Consider the following 22,856-nt stretch of genomic DNA (forward strand, 5'->3'; position numbering starts at 1 on the left):
TCCAGTCCTTCCTCCGCACCTGGGTCCTGTCCTTCCTCCGCACCTGGCTCCTGTCCTTCCTCCGCACCTGGGTCCTCTCCTTCCTCCGCACCTGGGTCCTGTCCTTCCTCCGCACCTGGGTCCTGTCCTTCCTCCGCACTTGGGTCCTCTCCTTCCTCCGCACCTGGGTCCTGTCCTTCCTCCGCACCTCGGTCCTGTGTTCCTCCGCACCTGGGTCCAGTCCTTCCTCCGCACCTGAATCCAGTCCTTCCTCCGCACCTGGGTCCTGTCCTTCCTCCGCACCTGGCTCCTGTCCTTCCTCCGCACCTGGGTCCTTTCCTTCCTCCGCACCTGGGTCCTATCCTTCCTCCGCACCTGGCTCCTGTCCTTCCTCCGTACCTGGGTCCTGCCCTTCCTCCGCACCCGGGTCCTGTCCTTCCTCCGCACCCGGGTCCTGTCCTTCCTCCGCACCTGGCTCCTGTCCTTCCTCCGCACCTGGGTCCTGTCCTTCCTCCGCACCTGGGTCCTGTCCTTCCTCGGCACCTGGGTCCTGTCCTTCCTCCGCACCTGGGTCCTGTTTTCCTCCGCACCTGGGTCCAGCCCTTCCTCCGCACCTGGCTCCTGTCCTTCCTCCGCACCTGGGTCCTGTCCTTCCTCCGCACCTGGGTCCTGTCCTTCCTCCGCACCTGGGTCCAGTCCTTCTTCCGCACCTGGGTCCAGTGCTTCCTCCGCACCTGGGTCCTGTCCTTCCTCCGCACCTGGGTCCTCCCCTTCCTCCGCACCTGGGTCCAGTTCTTCCTCCTCACCTGGGTCCAGTGCTTCCTCCGCACCTGGGTCCTGTCCTTCCTCCGCACCTGGGTCCTGTCCTTCTTCCGCACCTGGGTCCTGTCCTTCCTCCGCACCTGGGTCCTGTCCTTCCTCCGCACCTGGGTCCAGTCCTTCCTCCGCACCGGAGTCCTCCCCTTCCTCCGCACCTGGGTCCAGTCCTTCCTCCGCACCTGGGTCCAGCCCTTCCTCCGCACCTGGGTCCAGTCCTTCCTCCGCACCGGAGTCCTCCCCTTCCTCCGCACCTGGGTCCAGTCCTTCCTCCGCACCTGGGTCCAGCCCTTCCTCCGCACCTGGATCCTGTCCTTCCTCCGCACCTGGGGCCAGTACTTCCTCCACACCTGGGTCCTGTCCTTCCTCCTCACCTGGGTTCTGTCCTTCCTCCGCATCTGGGTCCTCTCCTTCCTCCACACATGGGTCCTCTACTTCCTTCGCACCTGGGTCCAGTCCATCCTCGCACCTGGGTCCTGTCCTTCCTCCTCACCTGGGTCCTGTCCTTCCTCCGCACCTGGGTCCTGTCCTTCCTCCTCACCTGGGTCCTGTCCTTCCTCCGCACCTGGGTCCTGTCCTTCCTCCGCACCTGGGTCCTGTCCTTCCTCCGCACCTGGGTCCAGTCCTTCCTCGCACCTGGGTCCAGTCCTTCCTCGCACCTGGGTCCAGTCCTTCCTCGCACCTGGGTCCAGTCCTTCCTCGCACCTGGGTCCTGTCCTTCCTCCGCACCTGTGTCCAGTCCTTCCTCCGCACCTGTGTCCTGTCCTTCCTCCGCACCTGGGTCCTGTCCTTCCTCCTCACCTGGGTCCAGTCCTTCCTCCGCACCTGGGTCCAGCCCTTCCTCCGCACCTGCGTCCTCTCCTTCCTCCGCACCTGGGTCCAGTCCTTCCTCCGCACCTGGGTCCTGCCCTTCCTCCGCACCGCGTCCTCTCCTTCCTCCGCACCTGGGTCCTGTCCTTCCTCCGCACCTGCGTCCTCTCCTTCCTCCGCACCTGGGTCCAGTCCTTCCTCCGCACCTGGGTCCTGTCCTTCCTCCGCACCTGGGTCCAGCCCTTCCTCCGCACCTGGGTCCTGTCCTTCCTCCGCACCTGGGTCCTGTCCTTCCTCCGCACCTGCGTCCTCTCCTTCCTCCGCACCTGGGTCCAGTCCTTCCTCCGCACCTGGGTCCTCTCCTTCCTCCGCACCTGGGTCCTCTCCTTCCTCCGCACCTGGGTCCAGTCATTCCTCCGCACCTGGGTCCTGACCTTCCTCTGCACCTGGGTCCTCCCCTTCATCCGCACCTGGGTCCTGTCCTTCCTCCGCACCTGGGTCCTGTCCTTCCTCCGCACCTGGGTCCTGTCCTTCCTCCGCACCTGCGTCCTCTCCTTCCTCCGCACCTGGGTCCAGTCCTTCCTCCGCACCTGGGTCCTGTCCTTCCTCCGCACCTGGGTCCTGTCCTTCCTCCGCACCTGGCTCCTCTCCTTCCTCCGCACCTGGGTCCTCTCCTTCCTCCATACCTGGGTCCTCTCCTTCCTCCGCACCTGGGTCCTGTCCTTCCTCCGCACCTGGGTCCTCTCCTTCCTCCGCACCTGGGTCCTGTCCTTCCTCCGCACCTGCGTCCTCTCCTTCCTCCGCACCTGGGTCCTCTCCTTCCTCCGCACCTGGGTCCTGTCCTTCCTCCGCACCTGGGTCCAGTCCTCCCTCCGCACCTGGGTCCTGTCCTTCCTCCGCACCTGGGTCCTCCCCTTCCTCCGCACCTGGGTCCAGTCCTTCCTCCGCACCTGGGTCCAGTCCTTCCTCCGCACCTGCGTCCTCTCCTTCCTCCGCACCTGGGTCCAGTCCTTCCTCCGCACCTGCGTCCTCTCCTTCCTCCGCACCTGGGTCCTGTCCTTCCTCCGCACCTGGGTCCAGTCCTTCCTCCGCACCTGGGTCCTGTCCTTCCTCCGCACCTGCGTCCTCTCCTTCCTCCGCACCTGGGTCCTCTCCTTCCTCCGCACCTGGGTCCTGTCCTTCCTCCGCACCTGGGTCCTGTCCTTCCTCCGCACCTGCGTCCTCTCCTTCCTCCGCACCTGGGTCCTCTCCTTCCTCCGCACCTGGGTCCTGTCCTTCCTCCGCACCTGCGTCCTCTCCTTCCTCCGCACCTGGGTCCTGCCCTTCCTCCGACCTGGGTCCTGTCCTTCCTCCGCACCTGGGTCCTGTTTTCCTCCGCACCTGGGTCCAGTCCTTCCTCTGCACCTGGGTCCTGTCCTTCCTCCGCACCTGGGTCCTGTCCTTCCTCCGCACCTGGCTCCTGTCCTTCCTCCGCACCTGGGTCCTCTCCTTCCTCCGCACCTGGGTCCTGTCCTTCCTCCGCACCTGGGTCCTGTCCTTCCTCCGCACTTGGGTCCTCTCCTTCCTCCGCACCTGGGTCCTGTCCTTCCTCCGCACCTCGGTCCTGTGTTCCTCCGCACCTGGGTCCAGTCCTTCCTCCGCACCTGAATCCAGTCCTTCCTCCGCACCTGGGTCCTGTCCTTCCTCCGCACCTGGCTCCTGTCCTTCCTCCGCACCTGGGTCCTTTCCTTCCTCCGCACCTGGGTCCTGTCCTTCCTCCGCACCTGGCTCCTGTCCTTCCTCCGCACCTGGGTCCTGCCCTTCCTCCGCACCCGGGTCCTGTCCTTCCTCCGCACCCGGGTCCTGTCCTTCCTCCGCACCTGGCTCCTGTCCTTCCTCCGCACCTGGGTCCTGTCCTTCCTCCGCACCTGGGTCCTGTCCTTCCTCCGCACCTGGGTCCTGTCCTTCCTCCGCACCTGGGTCCTGTTTTCCTCCGCACCTGGGTCCAGCCCTTCCTCCGCACCTGGCTCCTGTCCTTCCTCCGCACCTGGGTCCTGTCCTTCCTCCGCACCTGGGTCCTGTCCTTCCTCCGCACCTGGGTCCAGTCCTTCTTCCGCACCTGGGTCCAGTGCTTCCTCCGCACCTGGGTCCTGTCCTTCCTCCGCACCTGGGTCCTCCCCTTCCTCCGCACCTGGGTCCAGTTCTTCCTCCTCACCTGGGTCCAGTGCTTCCTCCGCACCTGGATCCTGTCCTTCCTCCGCACCTGGGTCCTGTCCTTCTTCCGCACCTGGGTCCTGTCCTTCCTCCGCACCTGGGTCCAGCCCTTCCTCCGCACCTAGGTCCAGCCCTTCCTCCGCACCTGTGTCCTGTCCTTCCTCCGCACCTGTGTCCTGTCCTTCCTCCGCACCTGGGTCCTCTCCTTCCTCCGCATCTGGGTCCTCTCCTTCCTCCGCATCTGGGTCCTGTCGTTCCTCTGCACCTGGGTCCTGTCCTTCCTCCGCACCTGGGTCCTGTCCTTCCTCCGCACCTGGGTCCTGTCCTTCCTCCGCACCTGGGTCCTCTCCTTCCTCCTCACCTCGGTCCTGTCCTTCCTCCGCATCTGTGTCCAGTCATTCCTCCGCATCTGGGTCCAGTCCATCCTCCGCACCTGGGTCCAGTCCTTCCTCCTCACCTGGGTCCAGTCCTTCCTCCGCACCTGCGTCCAGTCCTTCCTCCGCACCTGGGTCCTGCCCTTCCTCCGCACCCGGGTCCTGCCCTTCCTCCGCACCTGGGTCCAGTCCTTCCTCCGCACCTGGGTCCAGTCCTTCCTCCGCACCTGCGTCCAGTCCTTCCTCCGCACCCGGGTCCAGTCCTTCCTCCGCACCTGGGTCCAGTCCTTCCTCCGCACCTGCGTCCAGTCCTTCCTCCGCACCTGGTTCCTGTCCTTCCGCCGCAGCTGGGTCCTGCCCTTCCTCCGCACCGGGGTCCTGTCCTTCCTCCGCACCTGGGTCCAGCCCTTCCTCCGCACCTGGGTCCAGCCCTTCCTCCGCACCTGGGTCCAGCCCTTCCTCCGCACCTGGGGCCAGCCCTTCCTCCGCACCTGGGTCCAGTCCTTCTTCCGCACCTGGGTCCAGTGCTTCCTCCGCACCTGGGTCCTGTCCTTCCTCCGCACCTGGGTCCTGTCCTTCCTCCTCACCTGGGTCCTCTCCTTCCTCCGCACCTGGGTCCTGTCCTTCCTCCGCACCTGGGTCCTGTCGTTCCTCCGCACCTGGGTCCTCTCCTTCCTCCGCACCTGGGTTCTCTCCTTCCTCCGCACCTGGGTCCTGTCCTTCCTCCTCACCTGGGTCCTCTCCTTCCTCCGCACCTGGGGCCAGTACTTCCTCCGCACCTGGGTCCAGTCCTTCCTCCGCACCTGAGTCCAGTCCTTCCTCCGCACCTGAGTCCAGTCCTTCCTCGCACCTGGGTCCAGTCCTTCCTCCGCACCTGAGTCCTGTCCTTCTTCGCACCTGGGTCCAGTCCTTCTTCCGCACCTGGGTCCTGTCCTTCCTCGCACCTGGGTCCAGACCTTCCTCCGCACCTGAGTCCAGTCCTTCCTCCGCACCTGAGTCCAGTCCTTCCTCCGCACCTGGGTCCAGTCCTTCCTCCGCACCTGGGTCCAGTCCTTCCTCGCACCTGGGTCCAGTCCTTCCTCGCACCTGGGTCCAGTCCTTCCTCCGCACCAGGGTCCCGTCCTTCCTCCTCACCTGGGTCCCGTCCTTCCTCCGCACCTGGGTCCAGTCCTTCCTCCGCACCTGGGTCTAGCCCTTCCTCCGCACCTGGGTCCAGTCCCTCCTCCTCACCTGGGTCAGGTCCTTCTTCCGCACCTGGGTCCTGTCCTTCCTCCGCACCTGGGTCCTGTCCTTCCTCCGCACCTGGGTCCTTTCCTTCCTCCCCACCTGGGTCCAGTCCTTCCTCCTCACCTGGGTCCAGTCCTTCCTCCGCACCTGGGTCCAGCCCTTCCTCCGCACCTGGGTCCAGTCCTTCCTCCGCACCTGGGTCCAGTCCTTCCTCCGCACCTGGGTCCAGTCCTTCCTCCGCACCTGGGTCCTGTCCATCCTCCGTACCTGGGTCCTGTCCTTCCTCCGCACCTGGGTCCAGCCCTTCCTCCGCACCTGGGTCCTGTCCTTCCTCCGCACCCGGGTCCTGTCCTACCTCCGCACCCGGGTCCAGTCCTTCCTCCTCACCTGGGTCCTCTCCTTCCTCCGCACCTGGGGCCAGTCCTTCCTCCGCACCTGGGTCCAGTCCTTCCTCCGCACCTGAGTCCAGTCCTTCCTCCGCACCTGAGTCCAGTCCTTCCTCGCACCTGGGTCCAGTCCTTCCTCCGCACCTGAGTCCTGTCCTTCTTCGCACCTGGGTCCAGTCCTTCTTCCGCACCTGGGTCCTGTCCTTCCTCGCACCTGGGTCCAGACCTTCCTCCGCACCTGAGTCCAGTCCTTCCTCCGCACCTGAGTCCAGTCCTTCCTCCGCACCTGGGTCCAGTCCTTCCTCCGCACCTGGGTCCAGTCCTTCCTCGCACCTGGGTCCAGTCCTTCCTCGCACCTGGGTCCAGTCCTTCCTCCGCACCAGGGTCCCGTCCTTCCTCCTCACCTGGGTCCCGTCCTTCCTCCGCACCTGGGTCCAGTCCTTCCTCCGCACCTGGGTCTAGCCCTTCCTCCGCACCTGGGTCCAGTCCTTCCTCCTCACCTGGGTCAGGTCCTTCTTCCGCACCTGGGTCCTGTCCTTCCTCCGCACCTGGGTCCTGTCCTTCCTCCGCACCTGGGTCCTTTCCTTCCTCCCCACCTGGGTCCAGTCCTTCCTCCTCACCTGGGTCCAGTCCTTCCTCCGCACCTGGGTCCAGCCCTTCCTCCGCACCTGGGTCCAGTCCTTCCTCCGCACCTGGGTCCAGTCCTTCCTCCGCACCTGGGTCCAGTCCTTCCTCCGCACCTGGGTCCTGTCCATCCTCCGTACCTGGGTCCTGTCCTTCCTCCGCACCTGGGTCCAGCCCTTCCTCCGCACCTGGGTCCTGTCCTTCCTCCGCACCCGGGTCCTGTCCTACCTCCGCACCCGGGTCCAGTCCTTCCTCCTCACCTGGGTCCTCTCCTTCCTCCGCACCTGGGGCCAGTCCTTCCTCCGCACCTGGGTCCAGTCCTTCCTCCGCACCTGAGTCCAGTCCTTCCTCCGCACCTGAGTCCAGTCCTTCCTCGCACCTGGGTCCAGTCCTTCCTCCGCACCTGAGTCCTGTCCTTCTTCGTACCTGGGTCCAGTCCTTCTTCCGCACCTGGGTCCTGTCCTTCCTCGCACCTGGGTCCAGACCTTCCTCCGCACCTGAGTCCAGTCCTTCCTCCGCACCTGAGTCCAGTCCTTCCTCCGCACCTGGGTCCAGTCCTTCCTCCGCACCTGGGTCCAGTCCTTCCTCGCACCTGGGTCCAGTCCTTCCTCCGCACCAGGGTCCCGTCCTTCCTTCCTCCTCACCAGGGTCCCGTCCTTCCTCCGCACCTGGGTCCAGTCCTTCGTCCGCACCTGGGTCTAGTCCTTCCTCCGCACCTGGGTCCAGTCCTTCCTCCTCACCTGGGTCAGGTCCTTCTTCCGCACCTGGGTCCTGTCCTTCCTCCGCACCTGGGTCCTGTCCTTCCTCCGCACCTGGGTCCTTTCCTTCCTCCCCACCTGGGTCCAGTCCTTCCTCCTCACCTGGGTCCAGTCCTTCCTCCGCACCTGGGTCCAGCCCTTCCTCCGCACCTGGGTCCAGTCCTTCCTCCGCACCTGGGTCCAGTCCTTCCTCCGCACCTGGGTCCTGTCCATCCTCCGTACCTGGGTCCTGTCCTTCCTCCGCACCTGGGTCCAGCCCTTCCTCCGCACCTGGGTCCTGTCCTTCCTCCGCACCTGGGTCCTGTCCTACCTCCGCACCCGGGTCCAGTCCTTCCTCCGCACCTGGGTCCAGCCCTTCCTCCGCACCTGGGTCCTGTCCATCCTCCGCACCTGGGTCCTGTCCTTCCTCCTCACCTGGGTCCATTCCTTCCTCCTCACCTGGGTCCAGCCCTTCCTCCGCACCTGGGTCCTGTCCTTCCTCCGCACCTGGGTCCTGTCCTTCCTCCGCACCTGGGTCCTGTCCTTCCTCCTCACCTGGGTCCTGTCCTTCCTCCGCACCTGGGTCCTTTCCTTCCTCCGCACCTGGGTCCAGTCCTTCCTCCGCACCTGGGTCCAGTCCTTCCTCCGCACCTGGTTCCAGTCCTTCCTCCGCACCTGGGTCCAGTCCTTCCTCCTCACCTGTGTCCAGTCCTTCCTCCGCACCTGGGTCCTGTCCTTCCTCCCCACCTGGGTCCAGTCCTTCCTCCGCACCTGGGTCCTGTCCTTCCTCCGCACCTGGGTCCTCCCCTTCCTCCGCACCTGGGTCCTCCCCTTCCTCCGCACCTGGGTCCTGTCCTTCCTCCGCACCTGGGTCCTGTCCTTCCTCCGCACCTGGGTCCAGTCCTTCCTCCGCACCTGGGTCCTCTCCTTCCTCCCCACCTGGGTCCTGTCCTTCCTCCACACCTGGGTCCCCTCCTTCCTCCGCACCTGGGTCCCGTCCTTCCTCCGCACCTGGGTCCAGTCCTTCCTCCGCACCTGGGTCCTGTCCTTCCTCCGCACCTGGGTCCTGTCCTTCCTCCGCACCTGGGTCCAGTCCTTCCTCCGCACCTGGGTCCAGTCCTTCCTCCTCACCTGTGTCCAGTCCTTCCTCCGCACCTGGGTCCAGTCCTTCCTCCCCACCTGGGTCCAGTCCTTCCTCCGCACCTGGGTCCTGTCCTTCCTCCGCACCAGAGTCCTCCCCTTCCTCCGCACCTGGGTCCCGTCCTTCCTCCGCACCTGGGTCCCGTCTTTCCTCCGCACCTGGGTCCTGTCCTTCCTCCGCACCTGGGTCCTCTCCTTCCTCCGCACCTGGGTCCCGTCCTTCCTCCGCTCCTGGGTCCCGTCCTTCCTCCGCACCTGGGTCCAGTCCTTCCTCCGCACCTGGGTCCTGTCCTTCCTCCGCACCTGGGTCCAGCCCTTCCTCCGCACCTGGGTCCAGTCCTTCCACCTCACCTGGGTCCAGTCCTTCTTCCGCACCTGGGTCCTGTCCTTCCTCCGCACCTGGGTCCTGTCCATCCTCCTCACCTGGGTACTTTCCTTCCTCCCCACCTGGGTCCAGTCCTTCCTCCTCACCTGGGTCCAGTCCTTCCTCCGCACCTGGGTCCAGCCCTTCCTCCGCACCTGGGTCCAGTCCTTCCTCCGCACCTGGGTCCAGTCCTTCCTCCGCACCTGGGTCCTGTCCTTCCTCCGCACCTGGGTCCAGTACTTCCTCCTCACCTGGGTCCAGCCCTTCCTCCTCACCTGGGTCCTGTCCTTCCTCCGCACCTGGGTCCTGTCCTTCCTCCGCGTCTGGGTCCTGTCCTTCCTCCGCGTCTGGGTCCAGTCCTTACTCCGCACCCGGGTCCTGCCCTTCCTCCGCACCTGGGTCCTGTCCTTCCTCCGCACCCGGTTCCTCCTCACCTGGGTCCAGTCCTTCCTCCGCACCTGGGTCCAGTCCTTCCTCCGCACCTGGGTCCAGTCCTTCCTCCGCACCTGCCTCCGCACCCGGGTCCTGTCCTTCCTCCGCACCTGGGTCCAGCCCTTCCTCCGCACCTGGGTCCAGCCCTTCCTCCGCACCTGGGTCCTGTCCATCCTCCGCACCTGGGTCCTGTCCTTCCTCCGCACCTGGGTCCTGTCCTTTCTCCGCACCTAGGTCCAGCCCTTCCTCCGCACCTGCATCCTGCCCTTCCTCCGCACCTGGGTCCTGTCCTTCCTCCGCACCTGGGTCCTGTCCTTCCTCCGCACCCGTGTCCAGTCCTTCCTCCGCACCCGTGTCCAGTCCTTCCTCCGCACCCGGGTCCTGCCCTTCCTCCGCACCTGGGTCCTGTCCTTCCTCCGCACCTGGGTCCAGCCCTTCCTCCGCACCTGGGTCCAGTCCTTCCTCCGCACCTGGGTCCAGCCCTTCCTCCGCACCTGGGTCCTGTCCATCCTCCGCACCTGGGTCCTGTCCTTCCTCCTCACCTGGGTCCTGTCCTTCCTCCTCACCTGGGTCCAGCCCTTCCTCCTCACCTGGGTCCAGCCCTACCTCCGCACCTGGGTCCTGTCCATCCTCCGCACCTGGGTCCTGTCCTTCCACCTCACCTGGGTCCTGTCCTTCCTCCGCACCTGGGTCCTTTCCTTCCTCCGCACCTGGATCCAGAACTTCCTCCGCACCTGGGTCCTGTCCTTCCTCCGCACCTGGGTCCTGTCCTTCCTCCGCACCTGGGTCCAGTCCTTCCTCCGCACCTGTGTCCTGTCCTTCCTCCGCACCTGGGTCCAGTCCTTCTTCCGCACCTGGGTCCAGTCCTTCCTCCTCACCTGTGTCCAGTCCTTCCTCCGCACCTGGGTCCTGTCCTTCCTCCCCACCTGGGTCCAGTCCTTCCTCCGCACCTGGGTCCTGTCCTTCCTCCGCACCAGAGTCCTCCCCTTCCTCCGCACCTGGGACCTGTCCTTCCTCCGCACCTGGGTCCTGTCCTTCCTCCGCACCTGGGTCCAGTCCTTCCTCCGGACCTGGGTCCTGTCCTTCCTCCCCACCTGGGTCCTGTCCTTCCTCCGCACCTGGGTCCTCTCCTTCCTCCGCACCTGGGTCCCGTCCTTCCTCCGCACCTGGGTCCAGTCCTTCCTCCGCACCTGGGTCCTGTCCTTCCTCCTCACCTGTGTCCAGTCCTTCCTCCGCACCTGGGTCCAGTCCTTCCTCCGCACCTGGGTCCAGTCCTTCCTCCTCACCTGTGTCCAGTCCTTCCTCCGCACCTGGGTCCTGTCCTTCCTCCCCACCTGGGTCCAGTCCTTCCTCCGCACCTGGGTCCTGTCCTTCCTCCGCACCAGAGTCCTCCCCTTCCTCCGCACCTGGGTCCCGTCCTTCCTCCGCACCTGGGTCCCGTCTTTCCTCCGCACCTGGGTCCTGTCCTTCCTCCGCACCTGGGTCCTCTCCTTCCTCCGCACCTGGGTCCCGTCCTTCCTCCGCTCCTGGGTCCCGTCCTTCCTCCGCACCTGGGTCCAGTCCTTCCTCCGCACCTGGGTCCTGTCCTTCCTCCGCACCTGGGTCCAGCCCTTCCTCCGCACCTGGGTCCAGTCCTTCCTCCTCACCTGGGTCCAGTCCTTCTTCCGCACCTGGGTCCTGTCCTTCCTCCGCACCTGGGTCCTGTCCATCCTCCTCACCTGGGTACTTTCCTTCCTCCCCACCTGGGTCCAGTCCTTCCTCCTCACCTGGGTCCAGTCCTTCCTCCGCACCTGGGTCCAGCCCTTCCTCCGCACCTGGGTCCAGTCCTTCCTCCGCACCTGGGTCCAGTCCTTCCTCCGCACCTGGGTCCTGTCCTTCCTCCGCACCTGGGTCCAGTACTTCCTCCTCACCTGGGTCCAGCCCTTCCTCCTCACCTGGGTCCTGTCCTTCCTCCGCACCTGGGTCCTGTCCTTCCTCCGCGTCTGGGTCCTGTCCTTCCTCCGCGTCTGGGTCCAGTCCTTCCTCCGCACCCGGGTCCTGCCCTTCCTCCGCACCTGGGTCCTGTCCTTCCTCCGCACCCGGTTCCTCCTCACCTGGGTCCAGTCCTTCCTCCGCACCTGGGTCCAGTCCTTCCTCCGCACCTGGGTCCAGTCCTTCCTCCGCACCTGCCTCCGCACCCGGGTCCTGTCCTTCCTCCGCACCTGGGTCCAGCCCTTCCTCCGCACCTGGGTCCAGCCCTTCCTCCGCACCTGGGTCCTGTCCATCCTCCGCACCTGGGTCCTGTCCTTCCTCCGCACCTGGGTCCTGTCCTTTCTCCGCACCTGGGTCCAGCCCTTCCTCCGCACCTGCATCCTGCCCTTCCTCCGCACCTGGGTCCTGTCCTTCCTCCGCACCTGGGTCCTGTCCTTCCTCCGCACCCGTGTCCAGTCCTTCCTCCGCACCCGTGTCCAGTCCTTCCTCCGCACCCGGGTCCTGCCCTTCCTCCGCACCTGGGTCCTGTCCTTCCTCCGCACCTGGGTCCAGCCCTTCCTCCGCACCTGGGTCCAGTCCTTCCTCCGCACCTGGGTCCAGCCCTTCCTCCGCAGCTGGGTCCTGTCCATCCTCCGCACCTGGGTCCTGTCCTTCCTCCTCACCTGGGTCCTGTCCTTCCTCCTCACCTGGGTCCAGCCCTTCCTCCTCACCTGGGTCCAGCCCTACCTCCGCACCTGGGTCCTGTCCATCCTCCGCACCTGGGTCCTGTCCTTCCACCTCACCTGGGTCCTGTCCTTCCTCCGCACCTGGGTCCTTTCCTTCCTCCGCACGTGGATCCAGAACTTCCTCCGCACCTGGGTCCTGTCCTTCCTCCGCACCTGGGTCCTGTCCTTCCTCCGCACCTGGGTCCAGTCCTTCCTCCGCACCTGTGTCCTGTCCTTCCTCCGCACCTGGGTCCAGTCCTTCCTCCGCACCTGGGTCCAGTCCTTCCTCCTCACCTGTGTCCAGTCCTTCCTCTGCACCTGGGTCCTGTCCTTCCTCCCCACCTGGGTCCAGTCCTTCCTCCGCACCTGGGTCCTGTCCTTCCTCCGCACCAGAGTCCTCCCCTTCCTCCGCACCTGGGTCCAGTCCTTCCTCCGCACCTGGGTCCTGTCCTTCCTCCCCACCTGGGTCCTGTCCTTCCTCCGCACCTGGGTCCTCTCCTTCCTCCGCACCTGGGTCCCGTCCTTCCTCCGCACCTGGGTCCAGTCCTTCCTCCGCACCTGGGTCCTGTCCTTCCTCCGCACCTGGGTCCAGTCCTTCCTCCGCACCTGGGTCCAGTCCTTCCTCCACACCTGGGTCCAGTCCTTCCTCCTCACCTGTGTCCAGTCCTTCCTCCGCACCTGGGTCCTGTCCTTCCTCCCCACCTGGGTCCAGTCCTTCCTCCGCACCTGGGTCCTGTCCTTCCTCCGCACCAGAGTCCTCCCCTTCCTCCGCACCTGGGTCCCGTCCTTCCTCCGCACCTGGGTCCAGTCCTTCCTCCGCACCTGGGTCCTGTCCTTCCTCCGCACCTGGGTCCAGCCCTTCCTCCGCACCTGGGTCCAGTCCTTCCTCCGCACCTGGGTCCTGTCCTTCCTCCGCACCAGAGTCCTCCCCTTCCTCCGCACCTGGGTCCTGTCCTTCCTCCGCACCTGGGTACTGTCCTTCCTCCGCACCTGGGTCCAGTCCTTCCTCCGCACCTGGGTCCTGTCCTTCCTCCCCACCTGGGTCCTGTCCTTCCTCCGCACCTGGGTCCTCTCCTTCCTCCGCACCTGGGTCCCGTCCTTCCTCCGCACCTGGGTCCAGTCCTTCCTCCGCACCTGGGTCCTGTCCTTCCTCCGCACCTGGGTCCAGTCCTTCCTCCGCACCTGGGTCCAGTCCTTCCTCCGCACCTGGGTCCAGTCCTTCCTCCTCACCTGTGTCCAGTCCTTCCTCCGCACCTGGGTCCTGTCCTTCCTCCCCACCTGGGTCCAGTCCTTCCTCCGCACCTGGGTCCTGTCCTTCCTCCGCACCAGAGTCCTCCCCTTCCTCCGCACCTGGGTCCTGTCCTTCCTCCGCACCTGGGTCCTGTCCTTCCTCCGCACCTGGGTCCTCTCCTTCCTCCGCACCTGGGTCCCGTCCTTCCTCCGCACCTGGGTCCAGTCTTTCCTCCGCACCTGGGTCCTGTCCTTCCTCCGCACCTGGGTCCAGCCCTTCCTCCGCATCTGGGTCCAGTCCTTCCTCCTCACCTGGGTCCAGTCCTTCTTCCGCACCTGGGTCCTGTCCTTCCTCCGCACCTGGGTCCTGTCCTTCCTCCTCACCTGGGTCCTTTCCTTCCTCCCCACCTGGGTCCAGTCCTTCCTGCTCACCTGGGTCCAGTCCTTCCTCCGCACCTTGGTCCAGCCCTTCCTCCGCACCTGGGTCCAGTCCTTCCTCCGCACCTGGGTCCAGTCCTTCCTCCGCACCTGGGTCCTGTCCTTCCTCCGCACCTGGGTCCAGTACTTCCTCCTCACCTGGGTCCAGCCCTTCCTCCTCACCTGGGTCCTGTCCTTCCTCCGCACCTGGGTCCTGTCCTTCCTCCGCACCTGGGTCCTGTCCTTCCTCCGCACCTGGGTCCTGTCCTTCCTCCGCACCTGGGTCCTTTCCTTCCTCCCCACCTGGGTCCAGTCCTTCCTCCTCACCTGGGTCCAGCCCTTCCTCCGCACCTGGGTCCAGTCCTTCCTCCGCACCTGGGTCCTGTCCATCCTCCGCACCTGGGTCCTGTCCTTCCTCCTCACCTGGGTCCTTTCCTTCCTCCGCACCTGGGTCCTGTCCTTCCTCCGCACCTGGGTCCTGTCCTTCCTCCGCACCTGTGTCCTTTCCTTCCTCCGCACCTGGGTCCAGTCCTTCCTCCGCACCTGGGTCCAGCCCTTCCTCCGCATCTGGGTCCAGTCCTTCCTCCTCACCTGGGTCCAGTCCTTCTTCCGCACCTGGGTCCTGTCCTTCCTCCGCACCTGGGTCCTGTCCTTCCTCCTCACCTGGGTCCTTTCCTTCCTCCCCACCTGGGTCCAGTCCTTCCTGCTCACCTGGGTCCAGTCCTTCCTCCGCACCTGTGTCCAGCCCTTCCTCCGCACCTGGGTCCAGTCCTTCCTCCGCACCTGGGTCCAGTCCTTCCTCCGCACCTGGGTCCTGTCCTTCCTCCGCACCTGGGTCCAGTACTTCCTCCTCACCTGGGTCCAGCCCTTCCTCCTCACCTGGGTCCTGTCCTTCCTCCGCACCTGGGTCCTGTCCTTCCTCCGCACCTGGGTCCTGTCCTTCCTCCGCACCTGGGTCCTGTCCTTCCTCCGCACCTGGGTCCTTTCCTTCCTCCCCACCTGGGTCCAGTCCTTCCTCCTCACCTGGGTCCAGCCCTTCCTCCGCACCTGGGTCCAGTCCTTCCTCCGCACCTGGGTCCTGTCCATCCTCCGCACCTGGGTCCTGTCCTTCCTCCTCACCTGGGTCCTTTCCTTCCTCCGCACCTGGGTCCTGTCCTTCCTCCGCACCTGGGTCCTGTCCTTCCTCCGCACCTGTGTCCTTTCCTTCCTCCGCACCTGGGTCCAGTCCTTCCTCCGCACCTGGGTCCTGTCCTTCCTCCGCACCTGGGTCCAGTCCTTCCTCCGCACCTGGGTCCAGTCCTTCCTCCGCAACTGTGTCCAGTCCTTCCTCCGCACCTGGGTCCTGTCCATCCTCCGCACCTGGGTCCAGTCCTTCCTCCGCACCTGGGTCCAGTCCTTCCTCCTCACCTGTGTCCAGTCCTTCCTCTGCACCTGGGTCCTGTCCTTCCTCCGCACCTGGGTCCTGTCCTTCCTCCGCACCTAGTTCCTGTCCTTCCTCCGCACCTGGGTCCTGTCCTTCCTCCGCGTCTGGGTCCAGTCCTTCCTCCGCACCCGGGTCCTGCCCTTCCTCCGCACCTGGGTCCTGTCCTTCCTCCGCACCCGGTTCCTCCTCACCTGTGTCCTGTCCTTCCTCCGCACCTGGGTCCAGTCCTTCCTCCGCACCTGGGTCCAGTCCTTCCTCCTCACCTGTGTCCAGTCCTTCCTCCGCACCTGGGTCCTGTCCTTCCTCCCCACCTGGGTCCAGTCCTTCCTCCGCACCTGGGTCCTGTCCTTCCTCCGCACCAGAGTCCTCCCCTTCCTCCGCACCTGGGTCCTGTCCTTCCTCCCCACCTGGGTCCTGTCCTTCCTCCGCACCTGGGTCCTCTCCTTCCTCCGCACCTGGGTCCCGTCCTTCCTCCGCACCTGGGTCCAGTCCTTCCTCCGCACCTGGGTCCTGTCCTTCCTCCGCACCTGGGTCCAGTCCTTCCTCCGCACCTGGGTCCAGTCCTTCCTCCGCACCTGGGTCCAGTCCTTCCTCCTCACCTGTGTCCAGTCCTTCCTCCGCACCTGGGTCCTGTCCTTCCTCCCCACCTGGGTCCAGTCCTTCCTCCGCACCTGGGTCCTGTCCTTCCTCCGCACCAGAGTCCTCCCCTTCCTCCGCACCTGGGTCCCGTCCTTCCTCCGCACCTGGGTCCAGTCCTTCCTCCGCACCTGGGTCCTGTCCTTCCTCCGCACCTGGGTCCAGCCCTTCCTCCGCACCTGGGTCCAGTCCTTCCTCCGCACCTGGGTCCTGTCCTTCCTCCGCACCAGAGTCCTCCCCTTCCTCCGCACCTGGGTCCTGTCCTTCCTCCGCACCTGGGTCCTGTCCTTCCTCCGCACCTGGGTCCAGTCCTTCCTCCGCACCTGGGTCCTGTCCTTCCTCCCCACCTGGGTCCTGTCCTTCCTCCGCACCTGGGTCCTCTCCTTCCTCCGCACCTGGGTCCCGTCCTTCCTCCGCACCTGGATCCAGTCCTTCCTCCGCACCTGGGTCCTGTCCTTCCTCCGCACCTGGGTCCAGTCCTTCCTCCGCACCTGGGTCCAGTCCTTCCTCCGCACCTGGGTCCAGTCCTTCCTCCTCACCTGTGTCCAGTCCTTCCTCCGCACCTGGGTCCTGTCCTTCCTCCCCACCTGGGTCCAGTCCTTCCTCCGCACCTGGGTCCTGTCCTTCCTCCGCACCAGAGTCCTCTCCTTCCTCCGCACCTGGGTCCTGTCCTTCCTCCGCACCTGGGTCCTGTCCTTCCTCCGCACCTGGGTCCTCTCCTTCCTCCGCACCTGGGTCCCGTCCTTCCTCCGCACCTGGGTCCAGTCTTTCCTCCGCACCTGGGTCCTGTCCTTCCTCCGCACCTGGGTCCAGCCCTTCCTCCGCATCTGGGTCCAGTCCTTCCTCCTCACCTGGGTCCAGTCCTTCTTCCGCACCTGGGTCCTGTCCTTCCTCCGCACCTGGGTCCTGTCCTTCCTCCTCACCTGGGTCCTTTCCTTCCTCCCCACCTGGGTCCAGTCCTTCCTGCTCACCTGGGTCCAGTCCTTCCTCCGCACCTGGGTCCAGCCCTTCCTCCGCACCTGGGTCCAGTCCTTCCTCCGCACCTGGGTCCAGTCCTTCCTCCGCACCTGGGTCCTGTCCTTCCTCCGCACCTGGGTCCAGTACTTCCTCCTCACCTGGGTCCAGCCCTTCCTCCTCACCTGGGTCCTGTCCTTCCTCCTCACCTGGGTCCTGTCCTTCCTCCGCACCTGGGTCCTGTCCTTCCTCCGCACCTGGGTCCTGTCCTTCCTCCGCACCTGGGTCCTGTCCTTCCTCCGCACCTGGGTCCTTTCCTTCCTCCCCACCTGGGTCCAGTCCTTCCTCCTCACCTGGGTCCAGCCCTTCCTCCGCACCTGGGTCCAGTCCTTCCTCCGCACCTGGGTCCTGTCCATCCTCCGCACCTGGGTCCTGTCCTTCCTCCTCACCTGGGTCCTTTCCTTCCTCCGCACCTGGGTCCTGTCCTTCCTCCGCACCTGGGTCCTGTCCTTCCTCCGCACCTGTGTCCTTTTCTTCCTCCGCACCTGGGTCCAGTCCTTCCTCCGCACCTGGGTCCTGTCCTTCCTCCGCACCTGGGTCCAGTCCTTCCTCCGCACCTGGGTCCAGTCCTTCCTCCGCAACTGTGTCCAGTCCTTCCTCCGCACCTGGGTCCTGTCCATCCTCCGCACCTGGGTCCAGTCCTTCCTCCGCACCTGGGTCCAGTCCTTCCTCCTCACCTGTGTCCAGTCCTTCCTCTGCACCTGGGTCCTGTCCTTCCTCCGCACCTGGGTCCTGTCCTTCCTCCGCACCTAGGTCCTGTCCTTCCTCCGCACCTGGGTCCAGTCCTTCCTCCGCACCTGGGTCCTTTCCTTCCTCCGCACCTGGGTCCAGTCCTTCCTCCGCACCTGGGTCCAGTCTTTCCTCCGCACCTGGGTCCTGTCCTTCCTCCGCACCTGGGTCCAGCCCTTCCTCCGCACCTGGGTCCAGTCCTTCCTCCTCACCTGGGTCCAGTCCTTCTTCCGCACCTGGTTCCTGTCCTTCCTCCGCACCTGGGTCCTGTCCTTCCTCCGCACCTGGGTCCAGTCCTTCCTCCGCACCTGGGTCCTGTCCTTCCTCCGCACCTGGGTCCTCCCCTTCCTCCGCATCTGGGTCCTGCCCTTCCTCCGCACCTGGGTCCTGCCCTTCCTCCGCACCTGGGTCCTGCCCTTCCTCCGCACCTGGGTCCAGTCCTTCCTCCGCACCTGTGTCCTTTCCTTCCTCCGCACCTGGGTCCTGCCCTTCCTCCGCACCTGGGTCCAGTCCTTCCTCCGCACCTGTGTCCTTTCCTTCCTCCGCACCTGGGTCCGGTCCTTCCTCCGCACCTGGGTCCGGTCCTTCCTCCGCACCTGGGTCCGGTCCTTCCTCCTCACCTGGGTCCTGTCCTTCCTCCACACCTGGGTCCGGTCCTTCCTCCGCACCTGGGTCCGGTCCTTCCTCCTCACCTGGGTCCTGTCCTTCCTCCGCACCTGGGTCCGGTCCTTCCTCCTCACCTGGGTCCTGTCCTTCCTCCCCACCTGGGTCCTGTCCTTCCTCCGCACCTGGGTCCGGTCCTTCCTCCGCATCTGGGTCCTGTCCTTCCTCCGCACCTGGGTCCAGTCCTTCCTCCGCACCTGGGTCCTGTCCTTCCTCCACACCTGGGTCCTGCCCTTCGAGAGCACACCATAACAGTCTTGTTTAGAGTATTGTGTGAAGTTTTGCTCACCTGCCTATGTGAATAAGGTTGAAAGTGTGCGGAGAACATTTACAAGGATGTTTCCAGGATTGGAGTTATGAGTTACGAAGAAACATTGAACAAGTGAGGACTTTGTTTCTTGGAATTTGGAAGACTGAAGGGAAATTTGAGAGAGATATACAAAATAATGAGAGGTAATGCAAGTAGGCTTTTTCCACTGAGGTTAGGTGGGACTACAAACAGAGGTCATGGGTTAAAGGTGAAAGGTGGAAAGCTTAAGGGCTGCATGAGAGGAAACTCCTTCACTCGGAGAGCCATGAGAATGGGAAATGCGGTGCTAGCATGCGAGCTGCATTTCAGAATTTAAGGCAGGGTTGGCTAGGTATGCAGACTGTGGGGAATGGAGGGCTCTGGTCCTGGTGTAGGTTAATGGGAGGAGGCAATTTACGTGGATCAGAACACACTAGATAGACCGAAGGGCCTGTTTTGTGCTGTATTTTTCTATGACTAATGTAGAGGAGCTCCGGATTCAGCAGATGACCCCAGCAGAGTGGCAAGAAAAGTGTTGCCTCACCTGGTTGCTTGGGGCCCTGTATGCAGATGAGGGAGGAGGTAAATGGGCAGGTGGGGCATTTGTTCAGTTGCAGGGTAAGTGCTGCGAGGGAGATTCGTGGGAAGAGATGAATGGACAAGGGAATCATGGAGGGTGTGATCCGTGTGGAAAGCAGAAGCTGGTGGTGGAGGAGGCAAAGATATTGTGGCTTGGGGGAGGGGGCATGGTTGATAGCACCCCCCCCCCCGCCCAGCATTCCTAATGACAAGTACTATTTATTGTTCTTCATTAAATACTTCCGTGAGAAGATGGTGGGATGTTCCAGTTGACTTTCTGTTGCATTTTAGTTTGGGTTTTACTGTTATTCGCTTGTGTGGGTGGGGCCACCCTGACTGTAACCGGAGTGTGTGATAATTACTTCCCCCGTCTGTATGTGACTGTGGGTTCTCTCCCTGGGTCATAGTGCCGGTCTGTTTTTGTGCTTATCGCAATAATATCGGCAGTTGAGTTAAACGAGCTTTTCTCGTCTGTCATCATGAACCGAATGCTTGCCACGTTGGTGTCAGGAGTGGGATTAGAAGTTGACGGTGAGGTTGAAGCGCTACAACATCGGACGAAGCACCATAAAGCCCAGGGAGTAAGTCGGGGACCGAGGAGTATAACTCCCCCGCACACCCAGGCCAGGTTCCCGGAGACAGGACGCCCACCTGGGGGAGAGCCTGGGAAGCAAGCACTGTGTCTTCACAGGGAACCCCGATGGGACGAGTGCACCCAGGCTCCCCAACCCGGGGAACACTGTACAGTGCATCACCGGCCTCCCCCGGGGCCCACACCGGGGTACCCCGATGGGGCGAGTGTACCCAGGCTCCCCAACCCAGGGGACACTGTACAGTGCATCACTGGCCTCCCCCGGGGAACCCCGATGGGACGAGTGTACCCAGGCTCCCCAACCCGGGGGACACTGTACAGTGCATCACCGGCCTCCCCCGGGGAACCCCGATGGGACGAGTGTACCCAGGCTCCCCAACCCGGGGGACACTGTACAGTGCATCACCGGCCTCCCCCGGGGCCCACACCGGGGAACCCCAATGGGACGAGTGTACCCAGGCTCCCCAACCCAGGGGACACTGTACAGTGCATCACCGGCCTCCCCCGGGGAACCCCGAAGGGACGAGTGTACCCAGGCTCCCCAACCCGGGGGGACACTGTACAGTGCATCACCGGCCTCCCCCGGGGAACCCCGATGGGACGAGTGTACCCAGGCTCCCCAACCCGGGGAACACTGTACAGTGCATCATCGGCCTCCCCCGGGGCCCACACAGGGGAACCCCGATGGGACGAGTGTACCCAGGGAACACTGTACAGTGCATCACCGGCCTCCCCCGGGGAACCCCGATGGGACGAGTGTACCCAGGCTCCCCAACCCGGGGAACACTGTACAGTGCATCATCGGCCTCCCCCGGGGCCCACACCGGGGAACCCCAATGGGACGAGTGTACCCAGGCTCCCCAACCCGGGGAACACTGTACAGTGCATCATCGGCCTCCCCCGGGGCCCACACAGGGGAACCCCGATGGGACGAGTGTACCCAGGGGACACTGTACAGTGCATCACTGGCCTCCCCCGGGGAACCCCGATGGGATGAGTGTACCCAGGGGACACTGTACAGTGCATCACCGGCCTCCCCCGGGGAACCCCGAAGGGACGAGTGTACCCAGGCTCCCCAACCCGGGGAACACTGTACAGTGCATCACCGGCCTCCCCCGGGGAACCCCGATGGGACGAGTGTACCCAGGATCCCCAACCCGGGGAACACTGTACAGTGCATCATCGGCCTCCCCCGGGGCCCACACAGGGGAACCCCGATGGGACGAGTGTACCCAGGGGACACTGTACAGTGCATCACCGGGCTCCCCGGGGAACCCCGATGGGACGAGTGTACCCAGGCTCCCCAACCCAGGGAACACTGTACAGTGCATCACTGGCCTCCCCCGGGGAACCCCGATGGTACGAGTGTACCCAGGCTCCCCAACCCGGGGAACACTGTACAGTGCATCACCGGGCTCCCCCGGGGAACCCCGATGGGACGAGTGTACCCAGGCTCCCCAACCCGGGGAACACTGTACAGTGCATCACCGGCCTCCCCCGGGGAACCCCGATGGGACGAGTGTACCCAGGCTCCCCAACCCGGGGAACACTGTACAGTGCATCACCGGGCTCCCCCGGGGAACCCCGATGGGACGAGTGTACCCAGGGGACACTGTACAGTGCATCACCGGCCTCCCCCGGGGCCCACACCGGGGAACCCCGATGGGACGAGTGTACCCAGGGGACACTGTACAGCGCATCACCGGGCTCCCCCGGGGAACCCACACCGCGTCACACAAGATGCTGCAGCCACGGGAGGACGGGTAACGTGGGAGGTACCGTCACTGCCACCACAGCAAGATGCAGCTCAACGGCCTCAGGAATTCACAGCACACGGTCCACCCTGAAGATCCCCAGGTACAATGGTACTAGCCTCCTGGAGCTTCCCTGGTGCAAGTCAGACTCGCCACATGGCACGACGGGGGGAGCCCCACCGAGACAGCAGCACAACTTCCTCACCTCGGCCTACTGTCGGCGGAGCAGCGTGACCACAGGGCCCTCGCGGGGGTGCTGGAGCAGAGGGAGGCAATGTGCAGCAGACGGTGCCACATGGCACGACGGGGGGAGCCCCACCGAGACAGCAGCACAACTTCCTCACCTCGGCCTACCGTCGGCGGAGCAGCGTGACCACAGGGCCCTCGCGGGGGTGCTGGAGCAGAGGGAGGCAATGTGCAGCAGACGGTGCCACATGGCACGACGGGGGGAGCCCCACCGAGACAGCGGCACAACTTCCTCACCTTGGCCTACCGCCCGGGGGGAACCCCACTGAGACAGCGGCACAACTTCCTCACCTCGGCCTACCACCGGCGGAGCTCCCGACACTGGAGGGAGGGTCCCCAGCGGAGCTGTGTGATGACAGAGCCCTCGTAGTAGCGCTGGAGTGGCGTTACGATCAGAGGCCTTTGGCGGAAGCGGTGAGGGAAGAAATGGACAGCAGATGGCACTGCTCGGGGGTCCTGTAGCAGATCTCCAGCACTGTGCTCAGCATGGCTACCCCCCCAGTTCCCTCCCGCAGCCCAGGAAGAGCTTGCCCTTTGTAAAGGCGCAGACAGCAGAGCGCCTTTGGCAGCAGGTTCGCCTGACATTACCACCATTGCCGGCCGGGTGCTGGTGGAGACAGAGAGGGCAGAAGCAATTTTAGCCCCTCGAGGCATTTCACTAGCACCCCTCATGCTGTGAGCCCGGGTTGTGTCACCGAGGTGGCGGAGGAAACTCACGAGGAGGAGCCCGTGGGAAAGTTCTGAGCAGCGCTGTGCCAACCCTGTTACATGCCACAGAGCGATCTGTGCTACTGGTGTGCCAGGGCAGGGCATGTGCCCCGGAACTGCCTCGCACTGGCACCACGCCACAGCCCAACGCAGCTATCGGGGAAAGCAGAGCAGGCGGCTCCTTGAGGGGAGTGTCGCCTGAGAACTCTGGCAGAATCTCTCTGTTGTTGCCTGCCCAGGTGGGCCGTTTGGGTAAAGAACAAGGCTTATACGTGGACCGCGTGGCGGGGGGCATCAGATACCGTGCATTGGTGGACACGGGGATCAACCATCAGTATCATCTGTCCGGGTGTTCTCCCCAACACGGACCAGCATCCCCGCCCGGGTGGACAACGACGTCGTCCAGCTGACGACGGTCACCGGTGACTGTGCAGCGATGAGAGGGATGAGGAGGCTGCGCATCGCAGTGGAGACGAGGTGTGGCTCACCTCCATCCGGGAGTCCTGCATCATTGGCCTGGGCCTGCTGTCCCGCTGGGGCGGGGGGGTGGGCGGTGTGGATGTGCCGGGGGCAACACTCTACCTCGGTGCTGAGGCCGTGGCTCTCCTAGGGCAGCTCCGGCCAGAAACAACCACCGCCACCTCCCGGCAGCCCCACACCCCGTGGTGACCCAACGCAACACAGCGGAACCGTGTGGCGGCGCTTCAGGAGGCAGCGGGGTAACCCTCCCCACCAGGGACCGCTAGTTACACAGTGAGCTGCAGAGTGGCCTGGCTGAGGGTGGGGCTCTGGGTGCGGCGGGTGGAGGTCTCTGCCCTG

General features: G+C 65.0%; 2 protein-coding genes across 8 annotated transcripts in view; one reads left to right on the top strand and one right to left on the bottom strand.

The window, feature by feature from the left end:
- The window catches only part of enox1 (ecto-NOX disulfide-thiol exchanger 1), a 516,884-nt gene that overhangs the window by 15,765 nt on the left and 478,263 nt on the right, over positions 1–22,856 (top strand). The window lies entirely within an intron of this gene.
- Positions 1,882–21,519, bottom strand: LOC132392152 (G protein-regulated inducer of neurite outgrowth 1-like). The gene is made up of 4 exons (XM_059966001.1): positions 21,438–21,519; positions 3,992–5,298; positions 3,082–3,679; positions 1,882–2,915 (listed from the first exon to the last, which is right to left on the bottom strand). Exons 1-4 carry the CDS (start codon positions 21,517–21,519, stop codon positions 2,014–2,016), a joined length of 2,889 nt encoding a protein of 962 aa, XP_059821984.1. The 3' UTR covers positions 1,882–2,013.

The sequence above is a fragment of the Hypanus sabinus genome, chromosome 4 (genome assembly GCF_030144855.1).
Source record: "Hypanus sabinus isolate sHypSab1 chromosome 4, sHypSab1.hap1, whole genome shotgun sequence".
Classification (NCBI taxonomy): Eukaryota; Metazoa; Chordata; class Chondrichthyes; order Myliobatiformes; family Dasyatidae; genus Hypanus; species Hypanus sabinus.